Below are 20161 nucleotides of genomic sequence, written 5' to 3' on the forward strand. Positions count from 1 at the left end.
GGGGAGCTATTCGCAAATTTACAAGAAAAAAAAAACTTGGATAAAATATTTAAAGAAAATATTTCCAGACATTACAGTCTCCAAATCTTTAAAAAAAAAAAAACTCTGAAGTTTTCAACATCAGAGAATATCTAAGTATTTTCTTGTAAACATGTGAAATTGATCTCACAAAGATCTTTGTAGAAACTTACTCCTCCGTGGCATCATTTTCCCCCTTTTATTTGTAATTTTTACTCCACCGTAAAAAATATATGTACTTCAATCATTTTTGCGATTTATACTTAATGCTTTAAGGTGGATTTGCATGTCAAGCAACATCTTGTTTTCCTATGGTATAACACAGGATGTGACATACAGATTTGCTTCTTCTTACCACAATTTGCAGGGAGAAAAACAAGAGAGTCGGCATGCAGGTTGAACAGATGTGTGGTGATTTTAGTCGTAGAGGAAACGGATAACTTGGTCTAAACTTGCCCATATCTTTAGAAAGAGTGATAATTAAACAAATCAAACCCCCTACAGATTAACACATCCTTTACAGGGGTGCCACTAATCATGATGGATGCTGTAGCAGGTGAACACACTAAATAAGCTTCCATTCAACTGAACTCCACATTACCTGTGAAGAACCCCCACGAAAACACCTCTGTAACCAATAAGCATATCTGAGGTATAGATTTAGACTTCGAGCTATATGTCGGCTACTTCCACAAAATATTCTTTTTAAATGTTAAATCTATCATATCAAATATTATACAACAAACATAACAGTTACTTCATTACAAAAAATATAGACTAGTAACATTCAATATCAGCTATCCATTGACTTCTAAAATATAGTTAAACTGAGACAGCATAGAGTTGCACAGTGACCGGATGTTCGTCTTCCAGTAAGAAAACATCCTCGTGTTCTTTTCATTTTGGTATAATTACCGAGCCAACAACACATCGGAAAAGAAAGGGTAAATATTGTAAACATTGTTACAAGTACAAAAGCACGTGTCGCAAGATGTGATCAGAAAAACATGAATACAACCAAGACTAACAGCTCTTAGTCCTCCTCCATCGACTTCTCGATCTCCTTCAGCCTGCGGACGAACTCCTGAGCCTCCCTGTCTCCGGTGCGAGCATCCAGCATCCTCATGATTGGCTTTTCTGAGGGGTCAAAGAGAAAACGTACCTCTTATATTCTTAGAATTACCTCAGAGGGCAAACAGGCTGAAACATCCTCGACTACAGTATTTGTACCACTGGGTTTGCTGCGGGACAAGTGCAGAATGACGGGCTGGACATTCTTTCCGGCGGCCGACGCGTTTGGTCTCCCCGGCCAGCAGAAGTCGCTGAGCGGAGCGACGGCTTCCCCAGCAAAGTCGTTGGTAGACAGCCAGTCGTAGTCCATCACAGTGAAGGTCAAACAGGCGTACCTGTGCCTGTACTGTTCAGGACTGACATGACTGGAAGACAACAGAGTCAAAAAAAGAACCTATCAAATGAGGAACATGCACACGCACACGTCGCTTTATCCATATTTCGCCACACGACTACAAGTCTGCTTTATTGGAGTGATGGACCAACACAGGTCAGAGAAAAATTGAGAAGTGTAAGGAAAATTATGGCTTTCAAATAAAAAATAAAGAAAAAAAGTGGTGTGAATAAATGTATTCCCCCGCCCCTCCAACTGTTACTCTGATTCATCTAAAAACAATTTGTGCGACCAAATGTCTTGTTTGTCAGATGTTACCTAATTAGTAAACAGAGCCCATCTGTGGGTAATTTAACCTCGTTGTAACTCTACAGACCCATTCGATAAGTTAGAGTATTACTGAAAAGCCCATTTATTTCAGGAACTTTATCACTAAGTGAAACACAGTGTATAGATTAATTATTTCTGTTAATTGTAATGACTTTCTATTTACAGCCAATGAGAGCATGACATTTAAGATTAGATTATTACATCAGACCCTCAAAAAAAAAAAAAATGTTTGCTGGTGTTGGTGTCTTCCTGGTTTTCCCTGCCCCTTTTGTTTCCTTCCCGTCTGTCTCCCAATAATGTTGTTTGTTTTCTGTCCAATCAATCACCTGAACCTGGTATGGCCTGAAGTGCTGTCACTAATGTAATAACGTTAAGGTGCTAGTGGTGAAATGTCTTTCCCCATTTTGTAGAGCAAATCTGCCACTGTTGCTGTAAAAAGGCGTTCTTGTCAGATGGCATCAAAATCTCAACTTTAGAAACCGTTTGTTTAGGTAAAAGCTTATTTATTCGTTACGATGGCACAAAGTCCAGACCTGAATATGACTGAGAATCTGTGGCAGGATTTGAAAGCTGACCCTCAAAGACACTGTCCACCCAATTGGACTCAGTGAAAGCTGTAGCCAAGGAACAGCATGCGACAAATCCCGAAACACTTGAAGCTGAACTTACACAGGGAGAACGTATTGACTGAGATGAGGTGAATACAAATGCGCAACTTACGCTTCAGGTTTTTATTTATACAAAAAAAAGGAAGAGAAATTATGTATTATTTCCTTTCACTTCATACTGTAACTATGCATCAGTTTGTGTTGGATTGCTAAATAAAAGACAGATAAAATAGATTGAAGCCCTGCCAGCATGCCTAGGTGGGCCCCATATGGGGGAAAGGAGGGCAGACCAGATGGGTCCCATATGGGTTTGTCCGCGGGTTCCACGGTGGCCCCACATGGGTTTGCCCATGAAGGGCCCATGTAGGCTGTGGCCCTTCATGGGCAAACCCATATGGGACCAATATGTCTGCCCTCCTTTCCCCCATATGGGGCCCACCTAGGCATGCTGGCAGGGAGCTAGTGATAATATCATATATGCAGAGAGGAAACTAAGGCATTTCACTCACAAATAAAACAGTTCATCGAACACTGGATGCAGCGTCTTTAGCTTCACTTGAGTGCGTTGACTCTTGGCTGCAGGAAAGAGGTGATGAGGACAGAGCTCCACAATCACAAATGGATCACTAAGACCTGAAAAAGATGACAAAAGTGTTACAAGATGTTCAACAAAGCCTTATGTCTACCATAAAACATTTGCTTTTACTTTTACCATTGGCATCCAATGCGATAATATCCGCAGCATGCAGAATCTCCACTGTGAGTCTCTGCTCTGGAGGGTCGTAGTAGCATTTCACACTGATTCGACCGTAAGGTGTATGCTTGAGTGTTTTCTGCAGCATGTTACATCACAAGCAAAGTCAGAACATATTTATTAAGTGTTTATCTCAGCAGTGATACATCCACTGACAAGAAGAATCATTTTTGTTGTATTCAGTGGCCTACAAAAATATTCAACATTTCTCACAGTATCTCGCAATATTTGATTGCATGTTGCTTTTAGGGGCTTGAGGAAAGGCCAGACTTTCAATCAGGGGTGAAGCAATAGAGCTCAGGGTATTCAATCAATATCTCCCCATCCACTTAAATGAAATTGTCTGTCCGGTAACTTAAAACACACCTGGAGGGAAATCTTCTCCAGGTAGTACTGCTCGATCAGATCAAAGGAGGAACATTTGTTTAGCCTGAGCTCTTCATCCAAGACCTAAACAATGAAGGTGATCAGTTAGGGAAACATATAAAGGAGACAAATTTAATTTACCACGCACATGAAACTCGACTGGCAGAATTGCACGACCGCATACCTTGTAGTCTCCGCTTTTCATGTCTTCCAAGGCCAGACCGTCACCCTTAACGTGGAAGAACTGCAACAGGGTCTAAAACATTGAAATGACGACAAAAATAGAACAAGCGTGCTATGAGTCATCACACAAACCCCTCCGATATGAATAGGCTAAAGTCTCAGCTCCGAGAAGATGGCCGTTGTTGTTCACACTAACATTACGAAACCTTGGGCAGGCAAACGTGATGTTTGTGGAGGAAGGTGTGGAGGGACGGTGCGAGCGGCTACTGCATCCTAACTTAGCCCACGTCTGTGGCAGACCTTAGCCTCTCGTGGAAAAGTGTGACGTCCCCTGCCAGCTCGTTGACTTTGTTGAATAAACAACAGTTTCCACATTGTCATTCATAAGGGAGCTCATGTTGCCACATAGCTGCTGTGTGAAGACTTCATGAATATCTGACATATGCTAACTAGTGCATTACAGCCAACATCCAGAGACGGATCGCTAAAGAGGGGCAGGAGCAAACATTTACTAATGGCAAAGAAAGTTAAGCAGAAGCTATGACGCTGACCTCAACTGTGTACTGGAAGCGGTTGTAGAACTCCACCTGAACACCCCTGTTTTCTGTGACCGCGTCCAGGATCATTCGCAGGAGCAGCTCCCACATGCTCTGCAGGACTCTGCGAGGCAACAAGCACAAGCAATGCTCTCAAAAATAACACCCACAGGCCAGAAAAAAACATGTAAAATCATGTCAAACTCATGCTTCTGGGAGAAAACAACAACATATTAAACGGTGAACTAAAATAATCACTTCTTGTCAAAAGCTGCTTGGTTGTTTTAGCCAAATCCCGATTATTACCGAGTCGTTTAACACAGAGCCAAGGCCTTCCCTGAAAAAGATGCCATCTTTGGTAGCAGCCAGTGTCACTCCAAAATGAGTAAATATTTTTCAGCCTTAGTGGTTCTTCCATATAAGCAAAAGTTCCTAACACCATGTGCATTAATGTACCCTCGTGCAGTCATGCATGCTGGCATGGCAGAGTTCTCCAATCAAAAGCAGATGGTGTCTCCTCTTTTAAAGCTGGAGGAAGTGCTGTCCATCATTTCCCAGATAATCGACTTGGAAAGGTTAGAGGTTTACAGGACAGATTTCATATGTAGCTCCTGCCTGCCAGCTTTGCTCAAGGTTTTAACCAGCCAAACATGTTGGCTGATTTTTACATGGAACATGCAGGAGATCTATCGGTTTACTTCTGGCTAAATTGTCCTATCAGATCAGATCAGATCAGATTGTATTTGTAGTACACATATGAAAATAATTCTAGTGATAAATATAGCCATTAAATGATATGAAGTATTGTCACTTAACAATGTGGTGGATTATAATTATGCAAAACACGTATTTCATCTATTTCTATGTAGTTAAAATACTCAATGTGGCAAGTAACAGTGTTCCTACCCTGGGACTGTTCCACATTTTGTCATAGCTGCTACTGTCCACATTTTGCTGCAATTTCATCTTCAAGATTTTAAAGGCACAGTGCTGGAAAGTATTCGCAGTGCTTCACTTTTTCCACATTTTGTGATGTTACAGTCTCATTCCAACTTGTATTGAATGAATCTCTCTTTGGAAAATTCCACACACAAATACCCCATTTTGACAAGGAAGAAAAAATATTTTGCAAACGTATTTTTACTGTCTTCACTTTTTCACCTGGTATGATTTTCCTTAACAAGGTTTGCCGTCAGGATGACCATCGTGTCTTGAAGGTACTTCATGAGGGGGGAAACGGCCTGGGAGGAATCCACATGTCACAAATACACGGCGGGTGACAAAACTGACACAGGAATGAAAATGTCAGCTGGTTGTTGCTACATACGTCGTCGTTGTTGATGGAGTCTGGAGACAAGCTGATGTGCTGAATGTACCGTCGCAGTTCAGGCAGCATCTGCACACATAATGCTTAGTTATAGAAGAGCAAGCTGGTGTTTCAATGAATGACCATTCTACTGATCAACAGATCTATGATAGCCTGAGTATGGTGCATGTTTGACCCCCCAAAAACAGCCAAAAAAAAAAAAAAAAAAAAAAAAAAAATATATATATATATATATATATATATATATATATATATATATATATATATATATATATAGACTTTATATCTTTTTGCTTTCTTTCTGTATTCTTCAGTATAGTGATAAACATTTATCTGAGTTGAAAAACTATGAAGACACACTAATTTGGAAATTCTGTGGGGATATTTTTATAATTATTATTTAGGTCTTAGCTATGCTACTCTGAAAATTTTAATACTGATATTCTACCATTAAAAAAAAATAGACAAAATGCCAAAAATAATAAGAAATATTTTAGTCAGTAGGTGGTGATAATATCAAAATAGTTACCTACCTATATAGAAAAAAGCTAATTTAAGAGCAGAGCTAGTAATTATAACTAAACGGGTATGTTTTATTGTTACTTTTCAAATAAATTGAAGTTCAATATTTGCACAGTCTGGACAAACTAATCTGTGGCACAAAACAAAAATAATAATTTGCCTGTGCTGGTGGATGCTGCAGAAAACATTTTGTTTTGCAATTTATCTGACAGTTTTAATTATCTCCGAAGATTTAACGTGTCAATATCCCATCAGCACGGATGTAGCCTGAGCTGACGTTAGCGTTTTCACCTTGTCGGTGAGCACCGTGATTAGGCGCTTGGCTTCTCTTTGCAGGTCCAGGTCCATGTTGAACAGCTGCCCGTTGAGGGCTTTGTACACCTGCTCTTTCCCCTCCGCGCCACACGACTCCTCCATGGCCCGCTCCACGCCGGGCCAGTCCAGGTCTCGAGGCAGGTGAGCCAGGAAAGCACGCACGTGCTCCACGTTGTTCAGGCCGATGCAGAGCTAGCCGAAAGCCAAGAGGAGCAAAAGGGGAGAAAGAGAGGGGTGGTGGAGGAGATAAAAAAAAGAAGGAAAAGAAGCAGAGCTACCAAGAAGTAGAAAGATGGCTTATGAGTATAAACTATTCATGACAGCAAGACACATCTGCTTTATTTCTGTGTCGACATTTGTGCTCTCCTGCTGCTGTGCTTTTGTGTTTACAAGCAGTAACTCTCCGGTCGTTTTGTACATCATCGTGTGCCCGCCCTCTGCTCTGTCTTGCTACGGGCGGTACCTGCACTGTGAAATTCTTGTGGTCTCGGGCCAGCTGGTTCCTCTCAATCTTGCGCGTCATCATCTCCGAGTAGCAAACAGCTTCACTGCAGAAGTTCTGCGGGGAGATGGAGGTAGGGCCATTTATACGACTTCATAACTTCGTAGGGAGAGCATGTGATACAGATGCTACATTTGTGGTGTGGAAAGAAAAATATGGACGGTGGTCTATTTTTTTTTTTTTTTTTTTTTTTTTTTTACAAATGACCTGCCACAGTGACTAATTTGTGGAAACAACTTTGGCTGCAGTTGTATCCACAAATGTTTTGGAGTTTTCATATCAGTGCCAAGTCTGCCCCAGCTGGTTTGCTTTAAGGATTGTTCTTGTATTTACAGTTGAAACCAGATATTTACATACACAGAATAGAAAGACACATATGTGGGGGGTTTTTTTCCTCACTGCCCGAAGTTCTGATTTTTAGGTTAGATAAAACCTCTTTTTTTTTTCTTTTTTTTTTTAGGTTAGTCAGAATTAACAAAATTATTTCTATTTGCTAAATTCCAGAAAATGTACAGAGAACAAAAATATATATTTTTTGTAACTTTCATCAAATTCAGAAGTTTTGCTGTATGTAAATATCTAGTTTCAGCTGTATGTCCATAACATCTTACTGCTAATTCTGACCAGTTGTGCAGTTCCTGCTAATGACAAGCATTCCCACAGCATGGTGCTACCACCACCATGTATGCCAAGTTATATCATTTTGGAGTGATTTGCAGTTGTGCATTCTTTTTTTTTTTTTGGGATAATGGGCTGAACTTCTGTCTACGGTTGAGTTATGGTTTTATAACCTGATCTTTCCTTAAACTTCTTTACAATTCTATCCCTTCATTGTCAGATATGTTCCTTGGTGTTAATTATGCAGTTTGTTTACTTATGTTCCTTAACAAACCTTTGAGACCCTTACAGAACAGCTACATTTATAATGAGTCTAGATCTAACTGTCTACTAAAGGTCGTTTGTCGCACTGAATTTTATCCAATTTTTATGCCATACTTTCATCATTTTATTTGTAAGAAAATCTGAAAACCATGTATCTATTTTTATTTTTTTTTGTTTCACTTCACATACACATCACTGGGTGTTGGTTTGCCACATACAATCTGAATATAATATTTAAAAAATTGTGATTGCAGTGTGACTAAATATGCAAAAATTCAAGGGATGCCAGTACGTTAGCAAGGCACTGAAAGTTTCTTTTTTTCTTTCACTTCGACTGGCAAAATCTTCCTTTAACCCCTGCACGTCTCATAGGAGTCATCTCTTTATGACTGCAGGATATGAGTATGCATGTGTTGCGATGCTAAAAGTGGCACTCACGTCTGTCAGACGAGTGACAAAGATGAAGGCCCCCGCAGAGTCTGGCCAGGACAGCTGGAGCCAGATCTCACGTACCTGGCTGAAGCAAGCTGTCACTTCCACTGCTGAGCAACTGTGTTTGGCTTGTTGCACAGGCTGAAGCTGTTCACAAAACACATGCTTTTTAATCATCAAACTGGCAGAAGATGAATTTATTTAGACAAAAAAAAACAAAAAAAAAAACAAGATTTTGTCAGGAGGTTTAACATACAACTTTTCGTGAACACGGATTAAGTTTCGGTGAACCTGTTTCAATTTGATCTATTTGTTCACATATTGAAGTAACTGTGGTAACAAATCAAACGCGTTTCCTCAATCTACTCAACTGAAATGTAATTGTGTGGTCAAAAGCACTGAAAATAATATTTAACTTAATTCAATAATTATATGGGGTTAGGGTTAGGCCATTAACCAGAATGGATGTCTGGTCCTAGGTGTAGCGCCTGTCATCACAGATCAACTCCAATTATTTTAATTGCAAAAATAATTGCATTGGAAGAGCAGAAGGGTCCCACCTGATCCGTTTCCACGGCTTTGCGGATTCTGTCGCAGGACCTGTCATGGACAATCTGCAGGAACTTATGAATCGACGACTTGAACCAGTTATGAAAGCCTGTCAGGGCCAACATTTTGGCGTCTCTGTTTGAGCAGAGCAGAAGTCTTTATGAATAAACGGGAGGCTAATCAAATGACGAGACTGGCACATGAATAGTCATTAGAGCTGAACAAACTTGAGGGGAAGAAACTCTCGAAAGCCCTTGAGGATCTTCAAAGACATGAAGAGTTCGAAGATGGTTTCCCCCATAGTCTGAGTCAGTCTGGAGCTCTCCTGCTCCAGAGTGCCACAGACCCGCTCCATTGCTACATTTACATCATCTGCTACCTGCCGGGAGGGAGAATTGGAAAGAGGCAGAGTCAAATTTAGCAACAACAACATCGCAGCATGACTCACAAAGACTTCAGAAGACTTTTTCACCTTGTTTCAAAGACTTACCTGTTTTTCCAGCTGCCTGTATGATATGCTGAAGTAATCTACTTTCACAGCACTGTGAGAGCAAAGAACGAAATGACATGAGACCAACTACAAGGCAACAACACAAAATGAGTCTGACAGGGTGCGCAGCTTTTGAAGGCGTGGTTGTATTTTATGAAATACATAGCACACACTGTTGGCTTTAGTAAAAAAAAAAAAAAAATCACCTGTAGAAGAGTTTGTTGTAGATGTTTTGGCCTCGCTGTACGTCTGCACAAACGGCATCGATCACCTGAACCATTTTTTTCAGCTGCTCCTCCAGAGACTGAATTATTAGAGAAGATTCACAAGCTTCAGCACGCTTAGTAAAATAAGATTCCTTCTATCTTTAAGCATTATAAACTTACCCCTTCCTCTGGTTTGTACTGGGCAATTAAGCTTTCATACCACTCAGACGTTCCTTTCTGTCGATGAAAGGAAAAAAATGGGTTTCACCGGTGACGTAACAACATTTAGCGACATATTTTGTCAAAGTGAAGTCTGCACTGGTTGCTGTCAGCATGTTCTCTAACCTTCTGGTTACAATACTATCAAAAATGTTCTTTTAAATTATCTGTGTGACTTTATTTTATGTACTTTGGTATAAAAAAAAATGTAAAAGAGGATTGAATGAAACTGTAAGCTCTGTGAAACTAGGAGAACTGTTAGTTCAGAGTTTTACAATGGCTAGAATGTCCCATCATCCCTTAAAATAGCAAGATTACTCATTAAGCTGAAAAGAGGCACTCCACAGTGAATCAGTTCTGGATGCATGTGTCCTGTATTTTTATGAATCAGTGAAAATGTATTTATAGCTTATACTTAAACTGATCAAAGAAGAAAAAGATTATTCTACATTGAACCGAGATTCTTCCTAGGTTTATAAAATCTTTATTAATGGGTGAATTTCTATGTTTTTGTTGCATTAGGACTTAAATAAAATCTGCAAAATTGACTAACTTGGGGTGATAACTTCGAATTTCTGTTTTATTTTTCAAAAATATCACTAAATTTGTGATGGTTTTACATTGATTTTTTTTCCCCCTGTTATTCTGATACAAATAATAACCCCCTTTTCCTTGTGCTTGCTTTGCTTTTTCCGAACATAATCTCTATTGTAAATTGATACACCATTTTCCAGAGCAAAATTCATGTCACACAACCTATCACGTTTCCAGTCATTTCTATTTTGGCAGACCGAACTACTACAGCAGCAAGGACAAGTCCTGTGGCGTTTCACTGAGTTGTAATGCAGATGTTCTGTTTTGCTGTAAATGCTCGCCCGTTGTTACCTTGACAGCAGTGGTGATGTCCAAATGAAGCTCATTTCGGAGAGGACAAACAGTCTTAAATGCCCTCATGTTTTGCATGTAGCCAATCCCCCTGGCATGCACAGACAGGAAAAACCAATTACATGACAAAATTGCTATTCAACTCATCACACAGTGACACATTGTTCTCAGAGTTTAGCAAGTATAATAGCTGCAATCTCACTAAATGAATTTCAGTCTAATTGTATGCAGGAGTCCGGGTTATTTATGCAGGAGGAGAAAGATACGTGTTGGGTGTGTATGAGAGTTTGTATGACTGGCAGTTTGTTTTTATGTAATAATGGGGTTCATTACCTGAGCAATCACTAACTTCTGTAAATATATCGACAAAATTACAATTTCCACATGAAAATGTTTGAATATATATATTTTCCTTCAGATTTAAATCATTCCAAATATCTGAGTAATAAATGTCTTTCTGGTTAGAGGATACTCAAAAACATTGCACTGCTTTGTATAGCATAAAGTTATTGTTTCTAAAGTTTCTGATCATCAAAACCGTTTCTTGTTGAGATAAATGTCATGGCGATCTGCTCAAGCTCACGTGTTTCTAAGGTACATCTACAAACAGCTATTGCACTTTGAACCTTTAAAAAGTCCCGAGTGGCTTCAGATTTGCTTTGTATTGCAATGTAGGCATCAAGTGCGAGAACATTTTTACAAGTTGTATGAAAGCTTAGCATGACATAAATGAAAAATAATATAAAGTTAGATGAGAATATGTCAGAATACTGGCACACAAAATTCTGCCTTCTTTAGCATTTGTGCGACAATTTGTTGTTAGAAACAAATGATCGTTACTTTGTTTCGTATGGAAATGAGAAATGATCGAGATAATACCGTTGTAATATACGGTGATATTACTGCTGCCTGCACAGAGTGTGACTGACCGGCTTTCGTCTCTCTGTGTTCGTTGGAGTGAAAAAAGGTTCTTGGTATGGGAGCGCAGGCGAGAGCCTGATGTGATGGTGGTGTGACTTTACCTCAGCATGAGCTCGTAGCGTGTAATGGCAGCAGCGCTTGTGCAGGGGAAAACCTGACGCATGTTCTTCATCAGGCACAGGCAGTGCTCTGTGTACAGTCTGAAGCTGTCTGATAGCTGCCTCTCCTGGACACAGGAAGGGCCCTCAGTTATAGCTTCCAGTACACTGGCTGTGGGACATTTTTGGCTGAACCAAAAACCTTGATGAATGCCAGTGAAGAGCTGAGCTAATGAGGTGACTGTTTCTAGGCGATGGAAGTTTTTGGGTTTTTTTTTTTTTTCCCTATTGGGAAGCCGATAATGTAGAACCTACCAGGTCTCCCCTCACGGTGGGAGGGTCCCACTCTGCATCGATGGTCCTCAGGAGGCGCAGCAGCAGGGAGTAGCACAGCCTCTGGTTCCGATGATGGTTGCTGTAGCACTGCCAGCGCCTGCGTAAAACAAAAGAAAATATGCACCTTGCAGGCAAATGCTTCAGGTCGCATACTCAATTTAATCAATGTAATTTTGTCATTAATACCTACACAATAGCCTGCTGCAGAGGTGAGAGATCAGTTTGCACAGCATGGTGAGTTAGCACAGTCCATGCTGGAGGAGAAACCTGTCCATTCCAGTTGTATGGCTCTCTCTGGGGTTTTAAAAGAGTGACAATATAATTTTATTCACATAATATGCAAAGTAAGATGCTTTTTTTTTTTGTCAAACAGATGATGTTTGTGTGTGAGCTGTTACAAACATCTAAATACTAACAAAGGTCTAATACCAATGTAGAACAAAAAGCATCGGTCACTTCAGAATATTTACAACACTTAAATCAGAACAAAGAGAAGCTGTTAGCTCCATGAAAGGTTGCAGTAAAATCATAACCAGTGCAAACAGCTTTGTTCAGTCCAGCAAATTAAAGTTTAAAGGGAACGCATTGCGCATCCTTTTAAACAAGCTATGATAGATATATGGACTTTACAAAACATGTTCAATTTTATTGCACTAAATCATTCAAAAGCAACGTTTCATTCTTTCAAATTGACCTGTTTTAGGCAGCTGTCACTTTTATGCAAATACGTTGTTGCTGGTCACACCCTCCCAACTCATCATTTGGACACACACGTCCAAATGCCTGCAAACAGATGTGTAATTGTACAACTGTACATCTTGGCCCCTGGATCAGACCCAGAAGCATAAGAAGATGAGCCTTCTACGGTTTCTGAATGGTAAGCCAACAACAAAACACTTGTCTTTTCCAGCAGCCATTGTAGAGCGCACACACAGCAATAAATTGATCAGCTCCATTGTAACAAATACTGATGATTGAGCAGAACTGATTAGGCATGTTTCATCTCAATAAAGAGAACAGGTTGATGTTTTTATGAAGACCTGAGCATAAGAGACAAAGTCCATACTAATCCATAACCTTTAGATATTTTTCTTTCAAACTGAAATACATATCTAACCAGAATCATTTTATCAGCCAAGATTGTGTGCACAAATAAGGACTTTATCTTCAGTTTAAAAAGCTCAGATGTAAGATGACTCATATGTAAAGTACAGATGTACAATATAAGCATATATAGTTTACAGAAAATAAAATAAAGGAGAAAAAGAACATGCATACCAAAAGCTTTTTATGTAAAGGCAAAGGAAAAATGAAAGCTAAGTTGTGGTAGTGCAATACTCTTCTTTTGTTTCACAGTAGAGTAGCTGATCGTGTTCATCAAAGACAACCTGGGGAAAGACATTGTGTTTTAGGCAGCTGTCACTTTTATGCAAATACGTTGTTGCTGGTCACACCCTCCCTTTAGTTTACAGAAAATAAAATAAAGGAGAAAAAGAACATGCATACCAAAAGCTTTTTATGTAAAGGCAAAGGAAAAATGAAAGCTAAGTTGTGGTAGTGCAATACTCTTCTTTTGTTTCACAGTAGAGTAGCTGATCGTGTTCATCAAAGACAACCTGGGGAAAGACATTGTGTTTTAGGCAGCTGTCACTTTTATGCAAATACGTTGTTGCTGGTCACACCCTCCCAACTCATCATTTGGACACACACGTCCAAATGCCTGCAAACAGATGTGTAATTGTACAACTGTACATCTTGGCCCCTGGATCAGACCCAGAAGCATAAGAAGATGAGCCTTCTACGGTTTCTGAATGGTAAGCCAACAACAAAACACTTGTCTTTTCCAGCAGCCATTGTAGAGCGCACACACAGCAATAAATTGATCAGCTCCATTGTAACAAATACTGATGATTGAGCAGAACTGATTAGGCATGTTTCATCTCAATAAAGAGAACAGGTTGATGTTTTTATGAAGACCTGAGCATAAGAGACAAAGTCCATACTAATCCATAACCTTTAGATATTTTTCTTTCAAACTGAAATACATATCTAACCAGAATCATTTTATCAGCCAAGATTGTGTGCACAAATAAGGACTTTATCTTCAGTTTAAAAAGCTCAGATGTAAGATGACTCATATGTAAAGTACAGATGTACAATATAAGCATATATAGTTTACAGAAAATAAAATAAAGGAGAAAAAGAACATGCATACCAAAAGCTTTTTATGTAAAGGCAAAGGAAAAATGAAAGCTAAGTTGTGGTAGTGCAATACTCTTCTTTTGTTTCACAGTAGAGTAGCTGATCGTGTTCATCAAAGACAACCTGGGGAAAGACATTGTGTCCATGGAGGCTGGTTTTGGAAAACAGCCAAGGTAGAAACAGTTTTAATATTAATCTTGTAAAATGGTCTCAATCATTTCTGAAGGTCTTTGGTTTAGTTTTCTTTCAAGTTTTTCGGTTGACTTCATCAACGCTTTAACAGGAATGTTTTCTGTTTTTTATTTTATTTTATTTGTGTAAGCACTTAACTCAGCCCTATGAATGTATCAGACATAAAAGGCTCCCACACATGAGGCAAAAGCCATTAAAAAGATAAGTTGCAAAAGTATAAAAAAAAAAAATAAAATCATTTGGGTCTTTTTCACACAGTCTTTCCTAATGATATCTACTTAGATGAGTGAGAAAGGCAACATAATTTTACACAAATTCTGTGTTGTCTCAGAAAGCTAGCACAACCTGACACAAAGTAGACATCTAGCTTCGTAATGATCATCTCTCAGTTAACATTTTGAGGGTTTTATGACACAAAGGCAAAATATGTTGTTTTGATGAGGAAAGATCAAAGTGAAAACAGGTGAAACAGCAGCCAAAAGCCATAGAAAACATTTAAAAGACCTTCAGAAACCTCAGCTGAGTTGGTCAAGACTAATTTAAAAGCGCATGACATAGTGTTCCTTCTTAGATTAAAATAACTATGAAATCTACACATTTTCAGAATACTATACAGTTTCTGGTAAAGCACAGTGCATTACAGATTTGTCCTGTTATTGATTTTTTGTTGTGCTTCAATATTAGAAATTATTAAACATATTTGAAAGTGAGCAAATATAATAAGAGTATATACAAAAAGCCATTTTTAAATAAATTATTATTTCAGTTAGTATGAAAAATATTCTACCTATAAAAGTGGCATGACCCGTGAGCCGCCATGCCACAGAATCTTGATCTAATTTAGGTCTGCACTTTGACTAGGCCATTCCAAAACCTTGTCTATTTTTTAGTCATTCAGAAGTGGAGCTTCTTGGTGTCCTTGCCTAACATAAGTGTGCTTCAGTTCACAACCTGATGGTCAAACTGTTCTCTTCGAGATTTTCCAGCAGAAAGCAGAATTTAAGGTCCGATCAATCAGAGCGATCATCCAAGGTCACAAAGCACCAAAACAGCACCAGGCCTTTACGTAGCCTCTACTGTGGTTTAGAGCTGATAAGATGATTTTTTTTTTATTATTTTAAATGCTACGTTAGTTTTAAACATGAGATAGCAGCTTTCCAGAAGTTAAACTATGTCTCTCAGTCCACAGAATATGTTCTAAAGGTCTTAAGGAAACTAAGGTTTTCTTAAAAGATGGTAAATCTCAGATGACTCATGAAAGGTGAACAAAGATTGAATTGGACAGTTTTTTTTCTCAAAATAAATGATATCACAATCAAAAAAGTATTCAGTATTCTCTTGGTTACATTTTGTCTGAAATATTCAGTGTAACAACAAACAAAAAAACATAAGAAATTCTCCAATGTCACAATTTTTTTCAGTATTGGGTGTATAACATATTTGAACAAATAATCTGCAGAAATCTTACCTTAACTTGAGCATGCTCGTACTCCACAATCTGACTCAGAAGTTTCTTGTGAATGGAGAAGTTTGTGTCCCTCTTTGATAAAGCCGTGTCTCTCTGTAGGTAAAACATGTATTAGAGGATGTACGAATCGACAGGCGCACATTTAATTTGATGACGTCCTGCAGAAACCTGGCTAGTGAAGACTTTCAGAATGAGGTGACATTCTCCCTGAACTTTAGATGCACTTGACCGCGGCTCCAGCTTAAACCAGGTGTCATATCCGGCAACAGGAATTTCCTGCAAGAAGTAGTCAGTTCACAGTTTGTTCCCAGTTTGATTTTGCATGTTTCGATGTTGTAGCTCTGCATGCTGACTGGACGGACATCGCCGCTCACATTCAAAGGAATGTTGATGCATCCGAGGAAGTCGTCAACGTTCTCCTCAGACCCCGATGACGATGAGCCGTTGGAACGCACTGACTTTGCTATTTGCTTAAAATACCTGGAAAGAAAAACAAACAAAAAAAAAATCGTAATCTCCAGTTTTATTACTTGAAATTAAAATCTTGCCATTTTCACCATGAGCAAATGATTCTCTGGTCCCTTGGCTGTGATTGACATTCGGAGGTTTTCATTAGACATGTCTGCTATTTATCAGGCTCTGTTGTCTGTGTGCACAGCTTTATGGGCGACTGGCTTTTCTGTGAGCGCCTTTCAAAGGATAAAAATCAAATGATTCAGTGGAATCAACAAGCAGGACGTAGTTAGTTTTTTTTTAAGCAAATGGATGCAAAGGCCTCTTCATTCAATAACTGCCACTTCATGCTTTTTTCACATGAAAGTGACCGTTTCATTGATGGGTTTAATTTATCTTCTGTTTACTGCCACAACACTGACTGGGTGAATTCACTGTTCAACCAATTATACATCAGGTTTTGCACAGGATCAGAACCTGTTGCATCTTTACACATCAAAACAACCAGTAAACAGAAATAGTCACAAAGAAAAAGGCCTTCTAGATATTTCCTGCCTACTGGTAGATTCAATGAACAAATTTTAATATGAGACTTGAGTAAAAAAAAAAAAACTCTATCCAGGGCTATCTGGCCATATGTGATAAAGTAAATGTTAAATCATGAGTTGACTGTGATTAGTCACATTGTCAAATAAAAACAGTTAAACAGAATATTGTTTAAAATATGAAAAAATGGCTTTTTCATGTAAATCTTTAGGATGCCAAATAGTTTATTTATTATTATTTTTTTTTACAGTATTGTAAACTGATGTATTTTTCACCTGCCCATTCCTCGAAGCCCACTGACTTCATTGAGCTTTTTGCAGGCCTCTGCAACAGATACATCATCATCATGATCCCTGCAGAAAAGCAATTATTCACAGGTTAGCATAAGGTCGAGTTTCTTCTACTTTACTGTTTCAGTTTGATTAACCATGAGGAGAACTGAGAAGTAATTGACGCATCAAATAGAATGAACATAAGCGACTTAGAACAAGTTTCACATAGGAAATGTATACATTCTCCAAAACTGCCAAAAGAAAATTTTAATGGAAAAATGCTACAAATAAGAAATGCATAAACAAATAAAAAACAATTACCAAAAAAAAAAAAAAAAACATACGTATTTGTAAAGTGTTATCTAAATGTCTCTCCTAGAGTAGCAATGAATAATCGAAATATTTAACTGCACAAATTCTAATAGTCACTACAATGACCACAACTTTGTTGACATCCTTTCTTAACCAAACAAGTGTTTCAGGATTCCAGGATAAAGTAATTCATTGCACGACTTTCTCTTATGATAAGGAACCTGTCTTGTCCACATGCTTTTCGTGGATTTACAATCAAGTTCCCCTGAGAGGACATTGTCCACGTATGTAACAGGTACAAGGAGTGCCAGGATAGCTTTTCGCAGGCTTGCCCAGTCCCTGTAGGACCAAAGGAAGCAAAGTGTTCACATTCTTGGCGCAAAATGTGAGAAGTGGCTCGGTTCGCTAAGCCTTATTCTGGTTTTTAGTTGGAAAAAAGGGTATGTGCACTTCATGCAAAAGGAATGGAATAATCTTGTTTGCATTGATGAAGCTGGTTAAGTAAGCATGATTGATAGTATAATCAGATTACGTAAGGCAGGATGGAAACTTGGAGTTAAAGTTGGTTTTAAAGCATAGAGTTGCTCAATGAAGCATTTGTTATTATTAGTTCCTTTTACTTGAAGTGTAAAGACCACTATGATATCGTTAAAAACGTAAATAAAATACTCCAAGTTAACACGCAGTTGAGACTCATGGTGTGTAAATGCATAGATACCATCATAACTCCGCAAAACTTCAAACTAACCCTTGAAGCTAAGTTTCACAGAAACAACTCCACATCGCCCTCTTCGGGTCAGGCAGGAAACTGGCTACATAAGTGTGTCAGTCTAGTGTTTTTGCTGACTCCATAAGTCATGTAGTGGCAGATTCTCTCGGCTTTAACATCCCCAGTTCAGAAGATGTGTGTGAAAACTGCTTAAAAACAGTTCAGCATGCCTAAAGGCAGTCTGTTGAACTGTCCCAGACTCTTACACCTATAGGATAGTCATAAAGTTCAGCTAAAAACGAAGCGATAATGTTATTTATTTTCTCAATTTTTAAATGAAGACAGAACTTCATTTCAAACAAAGCAAATCAAATCTCCTTTGACATCCCTTATAAACTATAAAGTATTTTTCTGCAGCTCAATTAACAAAAAAAAAAAAAAAAGGAAAAGCTGATATGCAAAGAATTACAATGTAGCAGCTTTGCTTGCGTTCTCAACTTACCATATGTCCAGATGCAAGAGGTCATTGTGAACATCGTCTATTTCACTAAAAACAGATGAAAAAAAAAAAAAACAGAAAAAAACTCATTGGCTTTTGATCCTCTTTGTGACTAAGGTTGACATTAAACACCTCGGTTCTGCTCTCACAGCAGTGAATATGTGGTGAGCTGGTCACACAGCTAACAACTTGCGGCGTTAGTGTGAAACAAATGAAACCGTGATTTCGGCATGTGACACAGTAACCGTCATGGACAGCACGTTTCAGAAAGCTTAAAGGTTGTTCTTGTACTCACAACACAAAGTGTTCATCCCACACTGGGTTTAGAGTCTCTGGCTTGACTTCGGTCACCTGAATGCATCTGGCAGGTAAGACTTCTTTGGTGCTAGAGCGTTTCTCCAGCTTTTCCCTCCTCTTTCTGAAGCTGAACTTTCTCTCCTTCTTCTCCTCAGTTTCTCGGGGGCTCTGACCCACCAGGATTCCCAGCATGCAGTAGGGGTCACTGTACCCTGTCATAGAGAAGGGAATAAACAATTTTTTTTTTTTTTTTTTTTTACATCCATCAGCACTTAGACAAATCGGCAACTGAAAATAATTCTTACAGTCCTGCAGTGAATCATTGTTAACGGTCAAAATGACTCAAAAGCCTTTTAAGAAATGCTTATGAGTGAGTGGGGTGGGGGCACAGTTAATCCAAAGAAGTCAAATAAAAATGCATTTCGGTCGCATTTTACTGCAGGACAAAGCATATTTCATGAAACACATTGTTTCCCATTAGAAAATACTTAGCTCATGCTTGAATGTTTTTACCATTTGCATCCTTGGCCATCAGGTTCTTTGCTTTCATAACAGAGACTCTCAAGGAAAAACTGGCTCGCTGTAAGAAAGGAACATTTGTTACTAGAGAAACCCGCACCAAAAGGCAACTTTCATGTTGAGAATGAAAGATGGTGATGAGAATATCAGTATGTGCTGCAAAATAAGCGTGTATTTAGTCAAATTCTTGCATGACTGAACAGATTCAAAACAGGGATAAGGCTTCGGTTTAGCAAGGAGTGGTATTTGGAAAAGCTTGACTTAACAGCAAGCTTTGTTCAACTTAGAACATTTAACCTCATCCGGGTTTTAATTTCTACCCAGATTACCAAGGGTGTCAGTGCTTTACTGCTGCAGACTTAAAAAATATATGAATGTGTGTAAAAAGACATCTCGCTATTAAAATGCGATGATATTTCATCTCAAATTGCAATCTGTCTTGCGAAGTGCTGCCTAGTTGCTTTTTTTATGTGAGATCGTCTGGCTAAAAACCTCTCCGGGCGTGTTTTGCCTAAGAGACCTGCTGCGTTTTTCGCTCCATAACTTATTTAGCTGGAACCTTGTAATTTACCCCCCTTCTCTTTCTTTCTTTTGTTTGCTTGCACTGTGGGGTCCAAAAAGAGTCATTCATGCAAAACACATCCACAGACACAAAGCAGCAACTGCTCCTATTGGAGGAGTGTTGTCTTGTTTTGCAGCCGAGTGAAGGAGAGAGTCTCTTTTCTCAGAAATGAAAAGCCACAATCTTCAGCGTTAGCATGTAACCAGTGATTCTGCCACAGGGATATTTAAACAGTAAGACCAAAAT

General features: G+C 38.8%; 1 protein-coding gene across 1 annotated transcript in view; it reads right to left on the reverse strand.

Moving 5' to 3' along the window:
• Nucleotides 1-409: 409 nt before the first annotated feature.
• The window catches only part of baiap3 (BAI1 associated protein 3), a 36434-nt gene continuing 16682 nt past the window's right edge, over nt 410-20161 (reverse strand). The window contains exons 6-33 of the mRNA XM_014989331.2: nt 19348-19414; nt 18833-19046; nt 18541-18585; nt 17021-17098; nt 16121-16226; nt 15915-16022; nt 15747-15839; nt 12075-12178; nt 11864-11981; nt 11552-11676; nt 10530-10620; nt 9606-9662; nt 9426-9523; nt 9220-9271; nt 8957-9108; nt 8741-8864; nt 8187-8327; nt 6828-6923; nt 6341-6556; nt 5528-5596; nt 5362-5441; nt 4216-4324; nt 3666-3737; nt 3482-3565; nt 3074-3194; nt 2871-2994; nt 1249-1454; nt 410-1155 (exon numbers count right to left, since the gene is read on the reverse strand). Of these exons, the coding sequence (XP_014844817.2) occupies nt 1052-1155; nt 1249-1454; nt 2871-2994; nt 3074-3194; nt 3482-3565; nt 3666-3737; nt 4216-4324; nt 5362-5441; nt 5528-5596; nt 6341-6556; nt 6828-6923; nt 8187-8327; nt 8741-8864; nt 8957-9108; nt 9220-9271; nt 9426-9523; nt 9606-9662; nt 10530-10620; nt 11552-11676; nt 11864-11981; nt 12075-12178; nt 15747-15839; nt 15915-16022; nt 16121-16226; nt 17021-17098; nt 18541-18585; nt 18833-19046; nt 19348-19414 (3054 nt within the window). The 3' untranslated portion in view covers nt 410-1051. The remainder of the gene's footprint in view (nt 1156-1248; nt 1455-2870; nt 2995-3073; nt 3195-3481; nt 3566-3665; nt 3738-4215; nt 4325-5361; nt 5442-5527; nt 5597-6340; nt 6557-6827; nt 6924-8186; nt 8328-8740; nt 8865-8956; nt 9109-9219; nt 9272-9425; nt 9524-9605; nt 9663-10529; nt 10621-11551; nt 11677-11863; nt 11982-12074; nt 12179-15746; nt 15840-15914; nt 16023-16120; nt 16227-17020; nt 17099-18540; nt 18586-18832; nt 19047-19347; nt 19415-20161) is intronic.

The sequence above is a fragment of the Poecilia mexicana genome, unplaced genomic scaffold, assembly GCF_051168715.1.
Source record: "Poecilia mexicana isolate PSO_F unplaced genomic scaffold, ASM5116871v1 scaffold_8, whole genome shotgun sequence".
Classification (NCBI taxonomy): Eukaryota; Metazoa; Chordata; class Actinopteri; order Cyprinodontiformes; family Poeciliidae; genus Poecilia; species Poecilia mexicana.